Genomic DNA, 24,436 nt, shown 5'->3' on the forward strand with positions numbered 1-24,436 from the left:
ACTTCCTGTTACTTGAAAATCTTCCAGCAAGTTAACATAGCTGCCACACATTTTTAATTCTTAAAAAGGGGGTGTGATAATAAAGGGAGACTGCTAGATAATAATAAAACAGGTATAAATTATCAGATGGTCAAAAAACAAAGTTTTTCATTTGGAGGATTTAAGTGCTTTCCAAATTACAATTAAAGAGAAAAGTAAGAATACCAGCATATATAGACTTGGTAGAAATGTGTTTTTCAGAAAACTGTATATACACATACTAAAAAGCAAGGGCTATCCACTCACTACACCTGAAACCAATTTGAGGGAGAGAAAAAACTATGTCAGAATCTATATGCTTCATAATTATTTGGGTCACAAAATCTTAAATATATAATTCCATAATAAAGTGATCTAGGTACCAAAAAACCTTGGCAGTAACCAAAAGCCTTAGTTCAATGGTATAAACTAAATATGGTACACTGAACAATCTGAGATAAATTAAGCAACTCTTCCTAAACTTAAAAATAGTAATTGCACTTGCTTACTTATCATTTTAATACTTATCATTTCTAATATTTAAAAAATAACCTCAATGTCAAGCCTAAATCAGCCCATAGGCTTATTCATTTAAAGGTGAATGAATGTGAAAACGTGTGTTGTGCATACTTCAACAACAGAATATAAGACCTACTGTCCCAGATAACTACCTACTAACAAAAATAGTTCTTACATTTTAATTTTGAGTTATATCCCTTGCTTTTTGCTGAAATCAGCATCTCCAATCCAACTTACAAGAACAATTTTTGTCCAAAATTTTACTGAGGTATCTCAATATATTAAATAAGGAATGTTACTCAATGAAACACTTATTTTAATAAGAATTTTTTTAAGTTAAGGTTCTAAAGCAATCACCAAGCTAATAAGCGACTAAAAAGTTAGGTATGCTTCTCTTTTCTGAATCATAAAACTTTGCATTTTTACTTATTTATAACAGCATAAAGAATCAACTTTCAAGCTGCTTCCTTTTCAATTAAGGCTTGTTCATATCTGACAACTATCTTTACTCTTGAATTCTGATATTCTGCTTTTAATAGCTCAATTGATGCTTCTAACCTAGAAATTGGAAGGGTTTTTTAATTTTGGAGCTTTTTGGTATGTGTGCCCCCTTTAAATTAACACAATTTTAAGAAATATGTATAAGAATCTGAAGTAGACGTCTAAAAACATAAAGTATCATTTAATATAATAAAAGCCTGTTTTTAAGACTAAAGAAAAATACAACAGGAAAAGGAAAATGGTAAACATTTTACTTCACCATTTTCTGTGCCAATTTTCAATGTGGTCCATTTTTTAATCAAGGTCTACCAATCTGAAAAGTTGACTAGTTATTAAAATTCTCAATGCATTTAAAAGGACTGCTATAAAACTTTTCTTTAGTCCATCCAACCCCTTAACTAATCTAACAATGAAACAAATATTACGAGACGAAGGGTGACAAAAAATCATAATGAACCTCTCAGATGAGAAACTAATTGGTACTAAGTACACAATGGCTTACATTTAATCCTGTTAATAACCACACAAAAAAAGAAATAAAAGACTCACTTTTCAGTCATCTCTCTGGACCACTGGGCTAAAATAACAGCATGACTAAATCTGACATTGACCCCGTGGCCCTGCTAGGAGTTAAAAGAATTCCTTTGAGTCTTCTGAGGTCTGTTTTCGACTGCTCCAGAAGGGGTGGGCTAGTCACACACACTTGTTAGCCGTCTTTACAGTAACAGGTCAAATTAGAAATGGTCATATACACTGTAATATACACTAGCTCTTACTTTTGACTTGAAGTCTGTACCTTACAACAAAAGCACAAGAAAGAATAAAATAGTAATAGCTGTCTGATAAAATGTGATAGATGGATGAAATGTATTTGGACCAGTGAGGATGTATTGAAGCAAGAACATATAACTGGAAATAAATTTTTAAAACAAAAAATGAGAATATATCTAAATTAACATGAAAGACTGAAATTAAAAGAAAGCACCAAGATGTATCACTAAACTTTAAAACAGAAAACTATCACGCATAAATTTTTCCAGATTTATCACAAGAGTTTTCAGCAAGCCTACTGAATTAAAACATACTTAATTCTTTTGTGAAATATTGCAGGCTTTTGTGACAAACTTACGAATAACATAAAGTATGATGTCAAGATGATATAAATCTGCTTGAAAGCAGTTACTTTTTCCTTTCATTCCTCTTCAAAATATAATTTATATATTACAAATTAAATAAAGAAGATATAAGCAACTCACACCTTCCTCTCTAAATAGTGATTTAAAATAATTATGGATATGGATTTGCTATACTTGACAAGATTTCTCTAGTTCTAGTATTAGTAATTTTAAATTAAGTATGTTTCCTTAAATGAAATCCCAGGCCTTATTCCTATTTCACAGAGTATAATCACTGGCAATTTAAATAAACCACTTGCATATTTTATGTATTTTCCTCAAGTTCCTGCAATTTAAAAAAGTATAGTTCCAGTTAATTTATATCAATATTTAAAATTAAAAAGTCTAAATTTTCTAAATACTGAAAGCTAACAGATATCCTTTGAACATTAAGAAATGAAATTATTACACAATAAAGTATACTTTAATTCTAAATTGTCTCTGTGGCAAAAAATATCCAAATTAATTCTGCATAATTCAATTTCTGCACTTATAGACCCTTTATAGTTTTAGCTTACTAACAAAATCAAATACCATAATCAAAGAAATATTACTTAATTGAACCATAACTTAATTAAACATTAGCAATTACCCTCAAGGTACTGTTTTGTTAATTTGTAAAGGCTTAAATTAATTTAGGATAAAGACCAGAGTTAAAATTTATTACTTATCACAATCAAAATTTGTGAAATATGTCAAAGTTTAAGTAAGTAAATGCTTATAAAAGGAGAGTTCAAGCACTCTGTTTTGAAAATCTATAATGACATAGATATCTTCAATTGTCTGGTGGCAACATTTGGGGGTAGAGATTTTCTTTCTCCCCAGTTCTCATTCTGTTCTTACCCCCCTATTTTCTCCCATACACAGAATATTATTTTTCGGGAAATACCAGCAATTGACTAGAACACTGAAACATAAAAACACCAAGCAGTAAGAGAATTGCAAAATATTTCACAAACAACTCAAATTTAAAGCTCTAATCCAGAGCCTGCTTTTCTGAACAGAAAACTAAAGCTGAGCAGTTTCCATACCACATAATATAATTTTACCTTCACAGGCTTACCTTTACAGCACGTTTTAGTCTAAGAAAAATCATGAATCAAAGTTTTTCCATTATACTTTAGTAGTTAACATACATGTTCAGCCATTCAGCTTTAAAAGAATCTTCCACCCACTGCCAAAAGAAAAAAGAGAGGAAGAACAAAAGAGAAATCCTACAAAACAAGAGTTTCAAATAAAGACTGGAAAAGGCATCAAGCAATCATGACCTTTTAAAAAAAAAGTTGTCTGACAACTATCTGTGAAGTTTTTAAACAGCATAAAAGCACTTCACCAGATTGTTCTTTCCTTAATAAATTTCAAGTTCAGCTATACAGTGCTCTTCTACTAAGGCCACCACAATAAAACCATCTATGAGCTTTAAGAACTCATAATATTTTCCACAAACATCTGCTAGGAAAATGTGCTAACAGAAGTCCTTGATATTTTTGAAGCTGTATACTTTTACAGTCGGACCACTTTCAATATCACAGATTACACCCTGATTGATGTGCTAAATACCACAAATAAATATTTTAGAGGTTGTGTTTCTCAGTAATTACAAATGAACATCAAGTATAAATTTATACCCTTTAAAACACTAATCAGAATTAGGGGGAATAATTTTACAAACTTCTGAAGTTTGTAAAACTATGATCAAAGAGTAGAAATACAAAAGATTATTTTAACTGCCATGGACAAACAACAGCTAGTTAAACTATCAGAATACATTTTCTTCTTAGTTTGAAACTCTCAGTAATTTTAAAAGAAATTGCTTTGTGAGAAGTCTCTATAAAAAATCAAAATATGAAACACAATAACTAGAAAATAATAGTAAAAATAAAGAAAACAAAAATTCAGTAATGTTGTTTCCTGGTCATCACAAATTCTATAAATCAGTTTCATATTCTAAGAGCACTAAAACCCATAAGAAAAAAAAAGACCCGTAATTAACAGACACAAAAAGAAGGCTTGCCCTTAGCCCAATTCCCAAAGCACTAACAGACATCCAGAAAGAGCATTTTAGATACCTCGCTGACATGATGTAAAATTAAAGAAAAAAACCTAAAATTGTAACTTTTCAAAATTACTCTTTCCCTCCTACTTATGTCACATTAGAAAGTTTTTTTTTCTTAGCCTATTAGTTAACAATATATCATATCGTTTTTCCTGGTAGATTAGGAAATTATTAAAATTATTTAAATGGATAAAAAGGGTCTTTTTATTATTTTTTATTAATTTAATGAACATAAAATTCAGTTAAATATGCTACATATGATGTCACCCTCACAAAACTGTAAAATAGAAGTAGTTTTGACCACATTAATTTAATATTTTAAAGTCTTCAGATATTAATGAAAAAATATTTTGGAGAGATGCTGGGATCAGAGGCCCTCTACTTTTGCCTTATAACGGTAACTAATTACTCAATATTTAAATTGCCACAGCACTTCTCCAAGGACTTAACATTCCGTAGCATAAAGTTGTCTCATAATCAAAATTTTTCATATTTGAAAAGCAGGTGTTTTGCAAGAAGAGGCAAACTTTTAACATCCGGTTAAGGTAAAAATGTTATGTCCCTGATCATATGTATGTTCATATATCTATTTGAATAAATACACACCATGAACAACAAAAATTGAATGTAAGAGAAATCAAATATCAGATTACAACTGATTTCTTATAAAAATCTTTTTGATAAACAATAACATTTAAATAAGATAATTATAAAAGTAGCACTTACGGTTAATTAGTATTTCTAATACTGACTTGGTCCAACAATAAAACAACATTTTTATTCCAACACTAAAGTGACCGTGACTAGAAATTTTCAGGATTAATAATTTTCCAACAATTTCATGCATAAACCTAACATCTTTTGAACTTCTCAATGGCTCAAAAATTAAATTGCTGCTGTTATTAAAAAAAACAAAACCAAGAACAAAATTAGTTTTTTTCCTGCTAGTCCCCACGGATCTAAGTACCACACAATAATTCTTTCCAATCTGCAAAACAAAACAGAACAACACACAAATAGATGGGCTAAGGAAGAAAGATCAAAACAAAGAAACAAGTTTAAAAAAAAAAAAATCCTCTTTTCCTTTAGCAATCAGCAAAATAACAAAAAAGAAAAAGTGGGAAAGTCACCCAGAATATATGACCATGTAAGCATGGGCACTCTTGCAGAAAACCAACTCTGCAACCCAAAGCCATGGGAAATTTAAATTAGAAGAAACAGCCACAATAGGCAGGGAAATCTGTACAGATAAAAAAGGACTGCTGAGGTTGTAGTATACTACTGAAGATCTTTTGAGATTTCCAAACAAACTTTATTAATTTTATTAATTTTTAAAAATAAGAAATAATAATTGTATCCACATTATACTATTAAGATTTTTTCCCTTTTAATAAAAATATACATATGTATGTGATATATCTAAAGAAAGAGAAAAAAAGGATTCCCATTGCTTAATACTGCTTCAGAAATTTGCTTCAAAATCTATCTCCTTCTACGTTTAAATAATCTCAAAGGAATAAAAATATTTAACAATAATAAAAATATTTAACTGCTGATGTTAACCTAAGTGGTGGCATAATCATACAGCTAACATAACTCCTCTGACTACCCCATAAAGAACTATATAGTAAAGTTAGTTTAACTAACCAATAGTCTGATAATTAGATGATCTGTGATATAACCATTTTATTTCTTCTGTTAAATGTGATGATAAAGGAAATTTCCCAAAGTAGAACATGTCAAATAGAAGAATAAAGGGATTAATACAACTTAAAAAGTCATGGTATTAAGGACAAATACAAATATTCCACAACCTAGTACCTGTTGGATTTTTACCAGTAATCTGCCTATCTAGAAACATTTAAATTGAATATTTTGAATCTCTTTCAGGAAGTATTTTTCAAACATATAAAAATCATTAATACCAGATTAAAATATTGTTATTACACAGCATATTTTCAGCAATATTTAAGTTATATTTATTCTCCCACAAAATTTATATCATTTTTAAAGCAAACCAAAAGAGTTGGAGTAGATATAGGGTACTGAATGAAGAGCAAAATACTCAATTATATGGGAGTGAGGTAATCTTTCAAGTTCTTATTACAACAACAATGAAATTTTATTGGCAATTAAAATCCTTCTTAAAAGTAGGAAGTAATGCTATTTCTAAATAAAACCATTGACTAAAGTTCATTGATGTTTAAATCAGACCATTTAACACTGAAAAATGGCTATTTCAGGATAACACCTTCTTTTTAAATAAAACCTCCTTTCTTCAGTTAAATGTATTTGCCATGTTCCTCTATATCCTGAATTTCTCACCTGACTTTTTAAAGCATAATCTGTATTACTTTAGCAATCTCATTTATCAGCCATAACCAGTCTATTTCCTATATCTTTAGAATTTCTCATTAACTACAAATATGGAAAGAATATTGAAAAGTTTTCTAGAGTTAGAGCCTTCCCTCCCTAGAGTAGATAATTCTTTTACAAGCCCTATTTAGTTACAAAGCAAAATCAAATGTGACTTCAAGGGAACTGCCAATAAAAACATTTTCCCTTGATAGGTAGCTCTTAAGCTATTTAACAGCTATTCTTTCACCCTGAGGCAGTTATAAGTTAACAATATATTTAAGCAAAAGCAGGGTGGGTGGGGAGTACAAATGATTTTCACCATCATAGGTTTAAGCTGTCTTCCCTTAAAATGCATTTGCAAAGAACAGGAATAAGAACACATGCTCTCAAGTCCACCATGAACTCATTTTCAAAACTATGACAAAAGCTAAAATTTTAAGGTAAGAATTTGTCACAGAAAGAAGTTACACATTTAACAGACAAGATTCACTTCAAAATAATCTATTATTAACATCTCTATTTTGAATCCAAATCTATATTACAAAAATAATTTTTATCCCTGAAATTATATCTCTGTCCAGAGCCAATGCCATTAGATCAAGATTCAAACTAAAAAGCAAGTCGAATGTATTCCTTTAGGTATTTTTAAGTATATCTGTATAATTTAAAAACAAAATGTGACCTTATAACAAAATGTGCCTTGGCAGCTGCTCAATTAAAGTATTTATCTCTCCATTATTAGCAGAATCAACAACAATGTGGCAAGTAATTCAAAATGCCAATCATGACAATACCTTTAACTTAAAGCAAACATAAACAATGATTAAGAGATTGAAAACTTTAGGCTGAAAAACTTCCATTAACCCAACACTTCTACTTCATTATTAAGTGTTAACTACCAAGAGTGTTTGAATGGATTAATAAATTACGCTGAAATTAAATATAAATTTAGCAAAGTCTTAAAAACATGATCTCTTCCTTTGAGACATATGAATTGTCTGAATAACCTCTACTCTTAAAAAGGAAACAAAGGATTAAATGTTCTCCATTCTGTACTTCTTTTTTAAAAAGTTCTAGTCTAATCATATGTAGTTCACATCAAATTTACCTTCTAACCATAAAAATATACTGCCTATAAATTATATTTATATTCTTAGACAAGTGATCACTTAGATTATTTTTATAGCAAATAGCTACAAGAAAATTACATTTAAACATTTCATCCAGAAAGACATCAGGATTCAAATTCCTCTGACAAGAATAAAAAGGTTGCCCATCTAATCTTAAGCTTCTTATTCCAAAAAAAAAAATGTAAACCTGTAGATAAGGTGAGTAACATTTTAACGGCAACTAAACTACTTGTTCAATAAATACATATCATGGCATTTTCTTATTAAGCAGTTTCCAGTGAATTTAGTGTATCATATACAAATTAAAATCAGTTACTAAAAGAAATCTTTTTAAAAAAGTAAAGTTTAACTCTCTTCCTAGGTACTAAACATTGTTCGAAAGAAAAGCTACTGTAAATGAATTTAGATTAAAAGTCACCATTAACTTTGGAAGAATGCATACCTAAGTTGCTAAAATCACAGAAATTAGTAACATACAATATCAACCTTCCAAAATGTTATTAAAACCCAACCCAAAGCTGCCTTAGTATTTCTGGGATTTCTAATGAGATTTTCAGTCTGCTGAACAATGGCCATAAAAGGCTTTCAAACTTCATTCCATTCACAAGTAAAGTTGAAATTGAACATTTTTATTTCTTCTCTCCCTATGACAACTTCACCGTGGAACAGTGAATAACACAGCTCAAGTCATTATGCTAATTAGAAATCAAATAAAAAGATGCCCTTACAATAGTTTAAGTGTAAGGTGACATGCTACAACTAGAGACACAGTTCAAAAGCAGCTTTAGGAATTGTGTAGCACAGGCTTACAAAAGCTGAAAACATCAAGGAGGGAGCTCCTTGATGCTCTTGGTCACTGGATCTCTAGTATGTGGTCATTTTTCAGTGATAAGGCAGAAATTATTCATCAATGAGAAGTATGTCAAACAGCAACCTACTCTTATGACCTATTAGGCCGTATGATGTCTCAAGAAACTATATTCATGGAAATTAAGCTGATGAATGCAAAACGGGGGGAAAAAAGACCACCTTAATGATTTGAGGAGTTACTAAAGGCAAAGTTTAATTTATTAATGCTTCCAAACTAACAAATAAGTTCCTTTTCTATGTTAAGTTTATGAGGAAGAGCAGAAGCTATAAAGAGCCAACGTTATCTTTTAAAATATGCTCTACTTTGAACAGCCTTACATAAAATACAGCTTTAAACAGTTGGTCATGTCTTTTGATTAACTTACAGTACTTGGTTCATTTGAGAGAATATTTCTATCTTCCATAAGTTTGCAGAAAACCCGAATTGTTTTAAAGAAAAAGAATGGAGATATATACACAAGAGGAAGAAAACAATGGAACAAAATTATGACCAAGAAATCTTCCAACAGCATTCTGAACATAAACAGAACAAAAATATCCTACATCATTTAGGCTGAGGTGGCTTCTAAAAAGATATGCTATTAAAATGTTTAATCATATCCAGCCACATATAAACATTATAATGGTGTCATACAGCCTTAAGTTCTACTAGGGGTTTCAGCTTCTACTCTTCCCTGCATTTAACCTGAACTTTAAATCCTACCCATTCTTCAAGACTCAGCTCAAAGGGCTCCTTTTCAATTCAGTCTTATACTTTGCCTATCCACAGTAATCTTTTTAACAAGTCTATTATATTCATCTGGAATGACAATGTATTGTGCTGGGATATCTCATATTTGCAGAAATGTAGTTAACTCTTGTATTTCAACAAACTTTCTACACTGTCACACACTTGAAGGTTTCTAAAGGCAGGAACTACATGGCAATTCCTGAATCCCAACACCTTAATGGTACAGTGGGTTGCACATTGTCAGCACCCAATAAGTAATTACTGAACTGATTTTAAAATTTCAGAATTAAGATTAATGTCATAAACTAGTATGTCATAAAATACCACCAAATCAAATAAAATTTACTGAAGGAAAGTGTCATACTAGAGACAATGCTGCTCCAAAGCAGCTTGGTTTTAAAAAAAAGCTAAGAACTTTCAACTCAAAAAAAAACCAAGTGAAAGCTATAAAAACATGTTTGCCAAAATGATCATAAACCTATCTTGCAGTTACGAGAGTTTTGTCAAAATATTTTCCTACTACATTAATTAAGTCTATCCATTGTCTCATTTTAGCTTTATAACCTTAATGAAATAAAATTTATTATTTTACCAACAGTTTCTCAAAGTCACAGCTAGCCAACTGTGAAGCTGTAACAGACCTAATAACTACCACTAATTGAGAATCTATGACTGTTACCTCATTCATGAACTTCATTTAAAAAAAAAAAAAACAAAGAAGTGAACTTTAAACTGAGATCTGAGGAATGAGTAGGTATCAGTCAGTCATGGCAGAAAGTGATCCAGGCAGGAAAAAAACGGCATATGTAAAGACCCAGATGAAATAAAATATGACATATTTGAAAAACTGAAACTCAAATAGGTAACCCGCTCTATTCAAATTTTAATTAATTATCAAACCTACTAAATGCCTGGGACTCAGCAACTGATTCTAAATGAATTCTTCACCCTTTGAAATTACATCCAAAATTTTTATGTGCATATTTTTGGGAGAAAAGGGATTTGACACAAAAACAGTTAAAAGACACATTGCCTTAAGTTATTAAAAGCCATAACCTTACTTCAATTTCAAAAGCCATGATTTTACATTAATCAAGCCATGGTTTCACTTTACTTCAATAGTACTATGTAAAGAGCACACACTATACACGAAGGTAGAACTGCAATTAAATTTACGTAAGATTTGTTAGGTATCCCCTATGTGCCAAATGCTGACAAACTAAAGGGACAATGTGTCAAACTGTACATACTGAAGGAGCTCTGTATTAAGGCAAAATTCTACACCATAACAGTCACAAAACAGGAATATGGCTTCTTCAACTCTTAAAAATGCTATATTCTTCATTCTTCTCCATTTATATTCTTATATATTCATTTATATTATATTCCTCATCTTCTTTTTAAATTCTGAACCTATTTAATTTTTTCTTAATTTCAATCTTTCAAAATTACTAAATGAGAAACATTAAGACCAGAAACAAGAATAAAGGTTTCTGAAAGTGAAATTAGACTATTTATTTAAAATGCATTTTACGACTATAACAAATATATTATTCATAACTATTTTAAATTACTATTCATTCACTTTCGAAAAGTATTTATTACATGCCTAATGTGCCTAGCTCAGATTAGTGTAAAAGATACAAAAACAGCCCATAGTCCTAGACATGAGAAATATCTTTACATAGTACTATAGATTGATCTCCAGGATATACTGTTAACAAGATAAAGCAAAGTGTGAATACACTTTATTTAAGAAAGCAAGAGAGAGTATAACGATATGCACATATTTGCTTATATTTTTTAAAATATAAGAACAATCAATCAATTTTCTCTTAATGGTTACCCATAAGGGGAAGGGCAGGAATAGGATAAAGACTGGACATAAGCAAAGCTTCTCCAAATAGATATTACTTTGTTTTGTTGATTTGAACTTGGAACTTTATAAACATTTTACAAACTATAAAACAAAATTAAGTTTTAAAAAGGTAATCCTGAATAAAAACATCAAAAGCAATATGAAACAAATAAACCTAATTATGTAACAACAGGGAGAGAAACCTGAATTTAATCAAGTTTCTAAATCTAACTACCAAACCACAGGAAATACAAGGGACAGTGGAGCATGTTAAGCAATACTACAAAATTCAGACTACAGAAAATTTTAGAGGGCAAACAATCCAGTTAGTACAGTAATTAAAAAAAAAAAAAATCAGGAGAGACAAATGGGGAACCTACAGACTAAAGACCACAAGTTATCAACCAATTGCAATACATGGATTGGATCTGATTAAAATAAACTTTAAGGAAAAAAAAATTAGGAGCCAGTCTTGAAAATCTGAACACTGACTGGGCTGTGATGAAAAAAAGAAGTATTGGAATTCTGGTTAGCTGTGATACTGATAAGATTATGTTTTTTAAAAAGAATCTTTAACTTTCAGAAGTACATACTGAGATTTGTGTGTGTGTATATACACATACGTACATGAATGAATGAAATGATATGTCTCTGATTTGCTTCAAAATAATAGAATTATAGATGCAGAAAGATGAGTCACAGTTGATAATTGTTGAAGCTGGCTTACAGGGCACTGAAGTCCATTTTAACATTCTATTTTTGCATACCTGAAAATTTCCATAAGAAAAAATTTACAAGGAAGAGTTAACAACAATTACTCCTAGAGCTAATAATATCCCTTCCCTATTCAGGAAAATAAATTGCTAATTATTCCTCTATGATTCTTATAGCACTTACTGTCTCTCCTCATCATTTGGTTGTCTTATACAAAAAATTTGAGATCCCCCTCACAATTAAAAAACATGATTTCCTTTGGTGCATCTTTTCTTCTACTAAGAGATGTGCTTTCCTAATACATGAGAATTATAAGTCATTCCTACTGGGGATAACAAAAGAAAGTAAAGAGCAGGAATTTAAAAAGGAAAGCAAATGATAGAACAGGAGTGGTTTTTATAAAGAAGCCTTAGGAAAGTAAAGAAATTGAAAGAAATGAGGCCCAGACCTTAGAAATAAACTCCTACATCCCTCAATAGAGAAGAGCTGAGCACTACATGTAATAGGCATTGAAAGCCTCCTTTGGCATAAATTTATCATAGCAGAGCCACCATCATATAAGTACTGAGGAAAGTTAGACTGTTAAATGTTACAAATTTCTGGTCTCAATGGAACCTCAGGAAGCTAATATGCAACTTCAAATTATAAAATCAGAAAAGTATTGAACATTTGGAGGAAGAACAGAAAGAAAAAAATGCCTCCTCAATGTGCATTATCTGCCAATAAAGCAAAACAAATGTGTAAGCAACTCACTGAAATTGAAGTAACAGGGGAGAACCTGAAATTTCCACAGAGAGAGGTAGTGCTGCAGTCATTACTACAAATTTAATAATAAATATAAAATACATATTTATATAGTCTTTCATAGGTGCATGTATTATCTCAAATTCACTAATCCTACATTTTTCATAAAGGTGTTAGGTTTCAACCACATCTCTCACCAGGATTTTGACAGACTTAACTCCCATGGTTAAGAGATTCCCATAAATTATTTAGCTTCTTAATGTATTTTGTCTCTTCAATGAAACACTAAGTCACTTAAGGCTAAACTTATATCTTCTACTATTTTAAATCCTCAGTATTATTTATATTCTACATAGAGTAAATGCTCAATGAATGTTTGATGATTTAGCAATTAATGGGAAGCAAGCTAATATATACTTGTATGTCAAGGAATTACTCTAAATATAATAATAAGGCTTATGAGTATGGAGAAGATGTGCCCTTAAGGAGTTTGTAATATTTTCTCTTATATCATATAGCTGTTTTAAATATGGAATACTTTTGGGAGTTGTTTTTTGGGGGGAGACAGGGGGAACACATATACAAAATAGCTATTGATGCTGTTTAACAATCAGCATTTCAAAAATATGCCAGAATTTCCATACACTTGCACTAACATGAAAAAAATCTTCTCTAAAGATTATATAAACCAGACCTATCTCCAGATCTATTTATAAAATGGATAATAATGATTAGAGAGTAACAACACTCTCAAATAGGCAACAGTACTGAATATATTATTTATTAATTGGAAAGAAATAGGATTATTGCATTAGCAGATCAAGGAAATAAAACAGAGGATATATATTTGAATATTTGCGAGATTCAAGCAAGTTAATCTGCAGAAATGCAGAATTTATTTCAATTTGGTTGGAACCAAAAAAACAAATCCTAGGAGCAAACAGTACCAATAAACAACAATATAGATAATAGGTCTTGTACCAAATATTTTTATTTATGTTGCAGAAAAAGTGGCATAAATTTGTACATACACACACTAAACTTTAAAGGAATATATACCTATAAGGATGAATCAATTTCTTTAAAAACTATAAATGGATGAAAAACATATAAGAAAAATTTGATGCAAAAAAAGTCATTCTAGAAAAATGCAAGCCAATAAATTACAACTATAAGAAACAAAACACTAGGAGAAAGAACTGTAAGAAGTAACAAAGAGCCTACCAGCAAATAAAACAGAAATGTGAACACGAGTCATCATAAAAAACAACGCAGTTAGGGCCAGCCCGTGGCTCACTTGGGAGAGCATGGTGCTGACAACACCAAGTCAAGGGTTAAGATCCTCTTACTGGTCATCTTTTAAAAAAAAAACAACGAAAAAAAAAAAAAAACAGTTAGTTGAAACCACTGTACCTTATGGTAGGATTGTAAAATGGTACAGTCACTGTGGGAAACAGCTTGGGGGTTTCTCAAAAAGTTAAACATAAGAACACATTCTATTTCATGGAATAAAATGTTGCCTGATTCCAGAATCACAATAAAGCCAATTGAGATCTTTAAAAAAAAAAGTTAAAATAGCATCATCAGTAATTCCATTCCTAGGTATATACCCCAAAGAATTAAAAACAGGTATTCAACTGAATACTTGTACACAAATGTTCACAGCAGCACTATTCATAAAAGCCAAAAGGCCAAACAATCCAAATGTCTGTCAACAAATGAATACATAAACAAAATGTGGTATGCCCATACAATGACATATTACTCAGCCCTAAAAAGTAATGAAGTACTGATATACACTACAATGTGCATAAAGTTCCAAAGCATTATGCTAAGTGAAAGAAGCCAGACACAAAAGGTCACATACTAGATGATTCTATTTACATGAAATATCCAAAATAGATAAATCAACACAGACAAAAAGCAGACTAGTGGTTGCCAGGGACTAGGGGAAGGAGAGAACAGGGAGTGACTACCCAATGGGTACAAGATCTGCTCAACTGGATGTAGTGCAAATGTTTTGGAACTAGACAGAGGTGATTGTTTCACAACTAATGAATGTACAAAATGCCACCAAATTGAATACTTTAGTTAATTTTGTTATATATTAATTTCATCTCAATAAAAATACATACAAATATCACCCCCAAAAAATGCAGTTCGAGAAGACACACGCTTACTGTGTTTATAACTTAAATTAATAAAATGGTTTTCCCAGAGATTTCTGTATATACCTGATTACCAATCTTCTTTTTCTCAATTCAGTAAGACATAAATGACTAAATCCATCACATCCTTTTCTCCAGAATCCTTATTTCCATATGGCTCAGCTGTCCCTTACCCCATCCTCACTATACCACTATCAATCCTTCATTTTGACCTGAGAAGCTCGTTCGATTATGAGTCAGCTCCTAGGCAACTTGCTCATCTTTCTGTGTTCTCCAGGTTTATGATGTTGAAGTCATCATTAAATCCTCTATCTCCTTCGTCCAATAAATTACCAAGTTATGTCCATATTCCTACATAAAGCTCTCTCTCTCAAATCCATTTCCTCCTTGCTAGCCCCACTACCACTGCCTAGCTTAATTCTGTCCTTATCACTTTTAGCCCATATTACTATAATAGAAAGCCTATCCACCCATCCCATCATACAAATTGTTAACTCTACTATTCAACCTCCACAAAGTCACCAAAATTATTTCTAAAATAAAAATGTGAACATGTTACTTGCCTGCTTAAAATCATTCAATGACTCCACAACTTTCCAGACAATTCTTTAAGATGGATGCAGAAAGCCTTTTTCTGAGCTAGGCCCTAGTGGCCTCACTACGCTCATAATCCCTCACTTCCCCAACTATCACCTTATCAGTAAATCTAAAATATTTGCACATCCTCAAACTCAATGTGTGTTTTCATTCTGCTATGCTTTTGCACATATTGTTCTCTTCACCTAAAACCTTCCACTCCATCCCCAGCCTACCCACATACCTAATCCCCCTCTCCAGCTGGCAAACTACTACTCATCCTTCAAACTCAACTCTAGCAGCCTGCCTTCCAACAAGTCTTTTCCAACTCTCTAGTTTGAAACAAGTGTCCTTCCCTGTTTCCAGGCCAAGTCCTTATTTTAATTATTCTGTTTTAGGCTTTCCATGTTACGTAGTAAGACTGCCTTTCCATGACCCAAAACTTATACAATAAAATTTTCATAAATGTACCTCCTCCGCGTCTTTTTCACTGAGACCAGCCTTTTTCCAAACAATACCATGTTAACTACTAACCCTCTCTCATGGAAAACTTAACGTGTCCAACTGGCTACCCTCTGGTCAACAGAAAGGAGAACAGCCACCTCACCACCGCACCACCACTCCCAATCCAGTGCCACACCATGTCCATCATCTATCATCATTTTACTTCCCCTTTAGATCCATACCAGCAGGTAAATCAACCTCTCCACTTCCTCATCACCATCATTTATCACAGTCATGACACAGTTCCAAGTTCCTCAATGAATTCAGCACCTCGTTCATGTTTTTCCCAATCTACCCATATTCTGCCATCAACTTCAGCATCTCTGCAGATTCTTTAGTGCAAAGCAGAAACCTGTTTTCAAGGTAAGATAACAAGCTTTCTTTTCAGGTTGTTTAATCTGAAACAACAGTAAGATATCCAAATGAAAATATCCAGTAAGGTGTACATAGGGAGCTTGAATTAAAGAAAGTGATTAAGAAAAGGATATGCCAATTTAATCATCATGAACACAGAAATAATTACTGAAACTAGGTGTGATCTCAGGACAAGGCAATTTAGAGGAAGAATAGGCTAAACGCTTACTTTGGCCTTCTATGAGGGTTCCTCAAGAAGTTCATGGAAAAATGGAATTAAAAGATAATAAGAATCTGCCATGCACTTTTTAAAGACCCCTCATTATGCCTAACCTGTATCATTTGGTTTCTGTCATCTTGCTCCAGGCTGCCAAGTCTTACTGGAAAAGTTGAACTCAAAATGAGTTCAATACAATTTCACATTATTTTGACTGAGTACTACTTCTAAGCAATCCTTTATTCTCTTATTGTTCATTTGTTAGTATAATGATTTCCAACCTGTGAGCTTCAGACTCCTGGAAAGCTGTAGAATTAGCTACCGTAATGGGTACCCAGAGACATGCATTATATAAAGACTATCTCCAACATATGCATATTAACATTTATCAAATGTGTAGTCAATGTTGTGGTTAATAAAATACTAAGTCATGTGAGAGAGCACTAAAGGGTACCTTTTGATAATATGCATTTTCTCAATTAAGAAATACTAAAAATATAACTACAGTCATGGGCGATGTGGGGGGGAGTCCACAAATTCTTTCAAAGTTAAAGAGGTTGTCATCTTCAAAAGGTACCTGAACCACTGAATGATACTGAGAACCACTGCCTGAAAGTAATCCCCACGGTACTTAAACATCCTTTCCACACTCTAAGCTTCCCATTTTCCTCTGCCCACTCCCACTTCTGCTATCATTTTCCCAAGAAAATCAAACACATCCTGACATCCACCTCAATCCATCTGAATTCATTCTTTCTTCTCTACCTCTTTGAATATTTGACGATATAACAATTAGTGCTGTCTCTTCCTTTTTAAGACTAATTGAACTATGTACACACCTGATCCCATCTCTTGCCTGGTCCCTCTAACCTGATCCAGCAAACAGGTTTAGTCTTTCTTCTTCAAAAGTTTCTTCCCTCCTACCTAAAAACATTATCAAATCTCCTTTTTTGTACAAAACTTTACTTGGTTCTGCTCTGTTTTAACTACTACCCTCTCTCTTCTTCCTTTTACTGTCAAATTCTCAAGGTCAGCAAACTACAGCCTGAGCCAGCCAACTATTTTGGTAAGTAAGATTTTATTTGAACAGCCACCCCCATTTCTTTAGGTATTATCTAAGGCTATTGCGTAGTTAAGAGATTCTCTGGCCTGGAAGCCTAAAACATTTCCTATCTGGTTCCTTAAAAAAAGTCTGCCAATCCCTAGGGCTCCAAGCATGATCTACATTTAATGTCATCCTTTCCCTTGAGGACAGCAGGGTGCCATTAAAGGTTTTGGAGCAACAGTAAAGTACCATGAGTAAAAGGTCATTTCAAGATTATCAGTGTGTAGAGCAGATATAAAAGAAGACCATTTACGAAACTATTACATGAGACTAGGCATCAGGCATGAAAGGAGGGAAATGAAAGGAAGGGACCCTTTAAAGGAATAAGAATTAAGACTCGATGACTACGTGTGACAGAGGAGACAAAGCTAACACCAAGATTTTAATCCTTGATATATGGCTCTCAGAATTTGCATTCTTTCCTACAATCTACCCTAGACTTACAACTCTTCATGTTTTCATGTCTCACGGTATGGAGTTTCTTAAGTTCCTAAAACTAATTCCCTATCCTGTGTACCTAGCATTCCCCATGTTTTCTACCTGGTTAACTCCTGCCTAAGCAAATCGCTTAGGAAAAGGCAGTTCCAACAGAGATGGCCAAATGAGAGCACAGGACCAATGTCAGACATGGTGGAGTACTTACCTGTGGCAGAGAGAGAGGGAAACTAAGATTTCAGGTCCAGAACTGGCACTAGCCAAACAGGAAGAAGCAGCTATGAATTTGCTTACAGCAGAAGCAGAGTGTCTTTGGTATTCTGACATACTCTTTCTGATGTTCAGGCAGACCACCATTACAGTAGCCACTGGTAAGAGAGTCTCATGAGAAACAAGCCAAAAAACAAGACCGAAAGTCGAAGAATTAAATGGAGCAGACCCTACTGGTCTTCTGTCTAGGAAAAGCAGTCCTTATTAAAGATGATAATACTTTTCAAAATGGCCAACATGATACTAACCTTCAGTAACAGAGTTTTCACATCCCACAAGGTTCAGAAGGATGCCATCATCTCTATCATCTGCTTCACATCCCAGGAGCATCCAGCTTTCCACATTATCACTTTCTGAAACGGTGCTTTCTTCTTCACCTGAACTGACCTCTATAATCATGACCTCTCGGATCACACCTGTTCTCTCTTCAGGTTTAGGCGTCTCAATATCCCTCTTGCACTTCTTATCAGCCAACTCATTACAAAGAAGAGAAGCAGGAGGACTTCGGGTCTTTTCCTGTGCTTGGTCTCTAATATTCTTTCTTGCACATCTATAAATACTATCTTCATCAGACAAAGTGATAACCTCTGACCCATCAGACAGCTGGATAACCTCACTATCTGAAAGGACAATTAAGTTCTTCTGACTTGGTTTACTAGTCAATGATTTAGAAATTCCAGAGTTCTTTTCTTCATGTTCTTCCTCCCTGATGACATTACCAAGATCTTGGGCATAGTGAATTTGGCTGTAGAGTTGAAATTCCACCTCACTATCAACACTCAGTTCACTAGATGACTCTTCCCGATAAAGATCATCTTCATATGCTTCTATAGTCTCGTAGCCTCCAAACATCATGGAAAATCAGTAACCTGATGCTGTGAAAGAGAAAAGTCATACAAAGAATATATTTTTAAAACTCAGATCAAGCCTGTTTGGTGCACAATATCACTCCTTAGAGCCAACTTCTATGTGAAGGTCATCATTTTTCTCGGACATATTAAAACAACTTTTTCTTTTAGAGCACCTTTTCTTCCAATGATTTCTAAATTCTACTATGACCTACTCTAATAACGCCCACCCCTCTCTTGATAATTACCACCAACAAATTGAGTTATAGTTACTAATGGAAATATCATACAATATTTTGCAGGTATATTGGAAAGGAAAAACAGGGGTGATCCAGTGCTTGTTCTCCAAAACACTGAAAATCACAAAAACATTTTAAGTAGCTCTCATTAGTCCATCTATTCTTCATCTTTTCCTTGGTTCTGGTTCTGTGTCTCATCTTTTCAGGTATACATTCTCATACAGAAATGTTACTTCAACTGTGACTAAAATCCATAGCAAACAATTATCATACTTATTTTTTGGGTATAGATATTTACACTCAATTAAAAAAATCAATCTCATGGCCAAATCTTCTGATTCTTGGCCAAAAGAATATATAAAAATATCTGATAAGCATGTTTACTTCTGTGCTAGTTAGAAAAATGTGTATGTAATACAAACTTACTAAAGACCTAAAATTGAGACAAAACTCCCAGCTTTGGGAATAAAGGCATAAAGAGAAACACTTTACTTTCCTACTGTGAGCATATTAAATCCTGCTCATCCTTCAACTCAGCTTAAACATCACTTCCCACCAGACTACATTAAACGCTCCTTTGATAGGCTTCCACATTTCTAATTACTTATTCATCGTAAATCTTTCAGCAGCACAGATCACAAAACCCCAGGAGGGCAAGACCTATATGCATCTTGTTAAACAACAGATCACCAAAGCCAAGCAGAGTAACAGGTATTTAGGGGGACTTTTATAAATGTATGTTAAATTAATGAATAAATAAATGAATTATACCATCAGGCATTTATTCTTCAGACCTGATAAGCCTAAAATATGGAAAGTATGATGTGATGAATTTCTCAGTTGTCTTCGGCTATTCCAAAGTCTTAAATTCTCATATCATCAAGCAAAAATATACATGGTAGATGTTTTGATCAGGTACTGATGGAATATTGATCAAAATGAGGGCTCTAGAAAAATAAGTCGTGTTTGTTCCAAAATCAGGGATGGCCTAGAGAACAATGACAATTTATCCTTTCTTCTACTTTTACTTATACAGATATAATTTTAAAAGAATGCTTGTTTTCTTAGTTTCCCAACTCTCTGCCCAAAATGTCAAAGTGTTGAGATGGTAGTTTTAGTAATAGAGCCAGCTGACCCCAAGAATCAAATGAACAAGAGCCAAAAATGTATTACACTCATGCTGGAGTTTTTTGTTTGTTTTCCAGAAATAAGGAAACCAACTTTTAACGCCTTTTTTCTTCTAAAAGGTACAATATACCTGTTCCCTTGTAACACTGTCCTTCATGTTGCTATGCTGTTATTGTCAAACAAACTGAATGTGGCTGTCTGAATAATAATGCTCATAGCATCTATCAGTTTATATTGAAATGTTAGCCTCAGAGGAATTCAAATAAAAGAGGAATCCTTTCCTTTTTATTTAATAGGTAAATTAATTCTAAAAGAAGTCAAAGGAATTATGCTTCCTTCAAAATCCTCATTAGATCCATCCTCAGGATCCAGTGTGGACTTAAGATAAAACTTAATTCCAGTGCAGCACAGGAAAAATTAAAGAGCTAAATTACAGAGTTACAAATTTGTACTATTCTTGGAGCCATCCCAAAGGGAAGGGATTAAGAATAGAGCCATAGGCACACCTGTGAATGTATGCCAAAAATAACTACAGAACCATAATAAAAACTGACTTCCTTGGGTCTAAGGATTTATCTCTTTCCCTGAAATGTAGAAAATGAATTTAACAATTTAGCCCCTATGGCCTTTAAGAGGATTTTGTACCTTCTGTACTTGAAAATTGTGCTTGGCATAACGTGCTCTTTTCTATTTCTGTAGCTTATGTACGCCAGAGTTAAGGTTTGCATGAGACTGTTTTGGTTTATATTACTAACTACATTCAAATGCTTTTAATTTACTTTTTTTAAAAGTGTATACTTGGAGAATGAATATGATATATATAATTTTTATACACACACACACACATATATATATATATGCACACATCCCTTGACTCAGAAGGCTTTCTCAGTTTTTTGATCATTGTACACAAGTACCCAGCATACTAAACTAGACAATGTAAGATCCTTATGACAATCACAAAATTTTAAGTCTAGAAGGGACCTTTCAGATTCTCACATAGCCTCCTCAATTTACGTATAAGGAAACTGAGGTCCAAAGAGATAACAAGGCCTATCCTATGTTATGCAGCTGGTTAAGAACACAGCTAGAACTAATTCACATTGCCCTGACTCTCAGCCAAGTGTTCAGTAAGATTTTAAAATAAAATGTCAAAATAAATAATTTCAAATAAAGATTTTTTAAAAAACACCCTCTTTCACTGCTGTATTTGCATTGGTTCTAACACTCAAATTTACCTCACAAATATCCACTTCACTTTCCAGTGGAGTATAAACACTATGAAAGAGGAATTTAATTGGAAGGAAAAACATAAATTTAAATTTGTCAGTTTACCATCCAAGAACCTACCATTGGTACTCAGGCTTTGTCAATCCCATAATAAAAAAAAAAAAATGTTCCTACAGAAGAACTTAAAATATTGTGGGAATGGGAATAAAATTTATCTAAAGAATTAAAATGGCTTAACAAATATAAAACAGCTATAGAGAATAACTGCAAAAGTTCTCATCATTCATAAGAGGGAGCAGCATTCATTCACTTAATTTTTTAAAACTATATAACTTAAGGCTTATCTAAGCCTTCAGAATTTACATATACCATCTTTAAAGGCAATCCTGCTCTAACAGTCTACCTACTGGTTATTCTGGACATTTTGCTCTTATGTCCTTCCAAAGCACTTTTAGCCTAGATGTTCCTTCTTAATGACACAGGCATCCATTTCAGGCAAACTTAAACAAACCTACAGTTTGATTTTAATCCAGTTTTAATTGGAAAGTGATTAATACATAGTTTGTTTCCAACTTAAAATTTCTGACTCTCAGTGAGCTGCCCTGACAATGACAATTGAAACACTATCGGGTTAAAATTTCTGTCAATTCTTCAAAGTTGACTGCCACTTCGAATCAAATCTAACTGGCATAGAGAATCCAAATGTGTGAGACAATGGTCACAATAAAGAAGAAGAGAGAACACAGTAAACGGTGTGAGAAAATTATGCCAAATTTATTCAGGTAAGTCCCAACTGTTCTGGGGATACATAACAGCTCTTTATAAGAACCCTGTCTGGAAACACCCTTTGCCATGCCGTCTCTTACCCTCGTAGCTATCATCCAATCCCCGTTTCCAATTCTTCCTCAGTTCATTCATTCTCCACTCTCAGATTCTCTTGAAAGCAGCAATGCTAAACTGTCCCCAAGGCATAATGCTCTCTTAAATACACACAGTGCACTTAAAAAAGTCTTTGCATGTGATAACCTAAGTATTCGAAACACAAAGTCAAGAGCTTTCGAAGGGTGCTGAGTCATCAAATTTTATACTTGGAGAAACGGGCTCAGAGAAGTCCTATTTATTCACTGAGCTAAAAAAGATCTCCTAATTCAACCCTGTAATCTAAAATAATCGTAACTTCAGCCTAAGTAAGAGATTTCTAGAGTCACCAACGAGTCAGTGTTGCAGCCATGGCTAGAACACAGGCCTGCTGACTCCCAGCCACAGTTTTTCCATTGCACCGGTAGCACTTCTTTCAAAGATGAAGGCAACTGTCGGCTCACAGGATGTCAGGAATAAAAGGAATCTTAGCGAACTGAGCCCAAGTCTCCTTGTTTTACATGAGGGAAGGGGCACAGCTCCAGCTGTTGCTTCTGACAACATATGCTGGAGTTGGCCCAGAACTTCTCGGTCCTCAAAGGCCGGACTCCTAGGTGCGGCGAGACCTCCACGTTTAACTGCCTGACCGGCTACCCCTTAAAAGACAGGGGAACGTGGGTAAGAGGTAAAACAGGCAGAAACACCACCCCCACTGAGGCCGCAGACGCCCAGACCTTCTTGAATCACGGCCTCAGGCCATGGAGTGAAAGGGAGATACGGACACCCCAGCCGGTCAGCCGAGCCGCGTGGGGCGGCGCGCAGATGAGTTGCGCACCGCCACGAGTGGGGGACAGACGGGGGACACGGAGGCCGGCGAGGGGGCACGCGCACTCCACAGTCCGGCGGGCGAGGAGGAGGAGGGCGGGCAGGGGTCCCCCGGCCGCGAGCGGCTCGGGGTCCGTCACACACATACTCACTGCCGCTGCTGCAACCAGGAAGCACCAACCAGGAACCAAAACGCGTAAAAGGACGGGGAGGGGCGACGACAAATGAGGTAAGGAAGCCGCGTCCGCGCGGACCCGGGAGGAGGGAAGGCACTTCCGGGGAAAACACAGCTCTCCGTAGTCGTCTTCCGTCCCCGCCCAGCTTCCAGGCCCGCTGTGCGCATGCGTAGCAACTGTTAACCCTTTCTCTTCCCAGCCGATAATCTTTTGGTTTGCCTTCCTTGGGTAGCCTTTTCCACTTCACACCTTGTGTTGGAGATACCTAGGCTTCATCTATGCCGGGGCATACTTTGAGTGACTTACCGAAAGATACTACTTACCAGGCAAAAGCAGGGGGAGCTCGTGCCCTCCGTGCCTGCAAATAAACCCTACAACTCCCATGATGTCCCTGGGCGGGTTTTCGGGACCGGCTCCTCCTCCTCTCTCGCCTCTGGGGGACGTCTTTCCAGTGCCGCGTGGAGCGGGAGCGTAGCCCGGACTTGTTCGGGATATTAGGGCGGGCCGCTTGGCCGACGGGCCCGGAGAACGCAGGGAGGGGACGTCCTCTTTGAGAAGTCCCGACCTCTAGCTTCTCCCGCGGGCTGCGTGACCTCAGGCTGGTCCTTTCCACCTTGTATGTTAAAGATGATCATAGTTGACGATGGGGCGCTTTGGCCTCTTTCTTTCTGGAATACCAAGTAACAAATTTAGCCCTTTATGTACTCCGGCTAAAGACTGAAGTTAATGCGGTCCGTTGGAATCCTCTGGAGGCTACAAGATTGTGGTGGGAGCCTCTGACTTTGGGTTCTCTTTTCACACTTTATATTAATACTTAGTCAAAGGAAACC

General features: G+C 34.4%; 1 protein-coding gene across 2 annotated transcripts in view; it reads right to left on the reverse strand.

Moving 5' to 3' along the window:
- Nucleotides 1-23,653, reverse strand: part of ZCCHC7 (zinc finger, CCHC domain containing 7) — a 250,835-nt gene extending 227,182 nt beyond the window's left edge. For both annotated transcript variants that reach the window (XM_008587885.1, XM_008587816.1), the window contains exons 1-2: nucleotides 23,583-23,653; nucleotides 18,551-19,177 (exon numbers count right to left, since the gene is read on the reverse strand). In XM_008587885.1, coding sequence (XP_008586107.1) covers nucleotides 18,551-19,157 — 607 coding nt within the window. In that variant the 5' untranslated portion in view covers nucleotides 19,158-19,177; nucleotides 23,583-23,653. The remainder of the gene's footprint in view (nucleotides 1-18,550; nucleotides 19,178-23,582) is intronic.
- Nucleotides 23,654-24,436: the final 783 nt, after the last annotated feature.

The sequence above is a fragment of the Galeopterus variegatus genome, unplaced genomic scaffold, assembly GCF_000696425.1.
Source record: "Galeopterus variegatus unplaced genomic scaffold, G_variegatus-3.0.2 Scaffold11, whole genome shotgun sequence".
Classification (NCBI taxonomy): domain Eukaryota; kingdom Metazoa; phylum Chordata; class Mammalia; order Dermoptera; family Cynocephalidae; genus Galeopterus; species Galeopterus variegatus.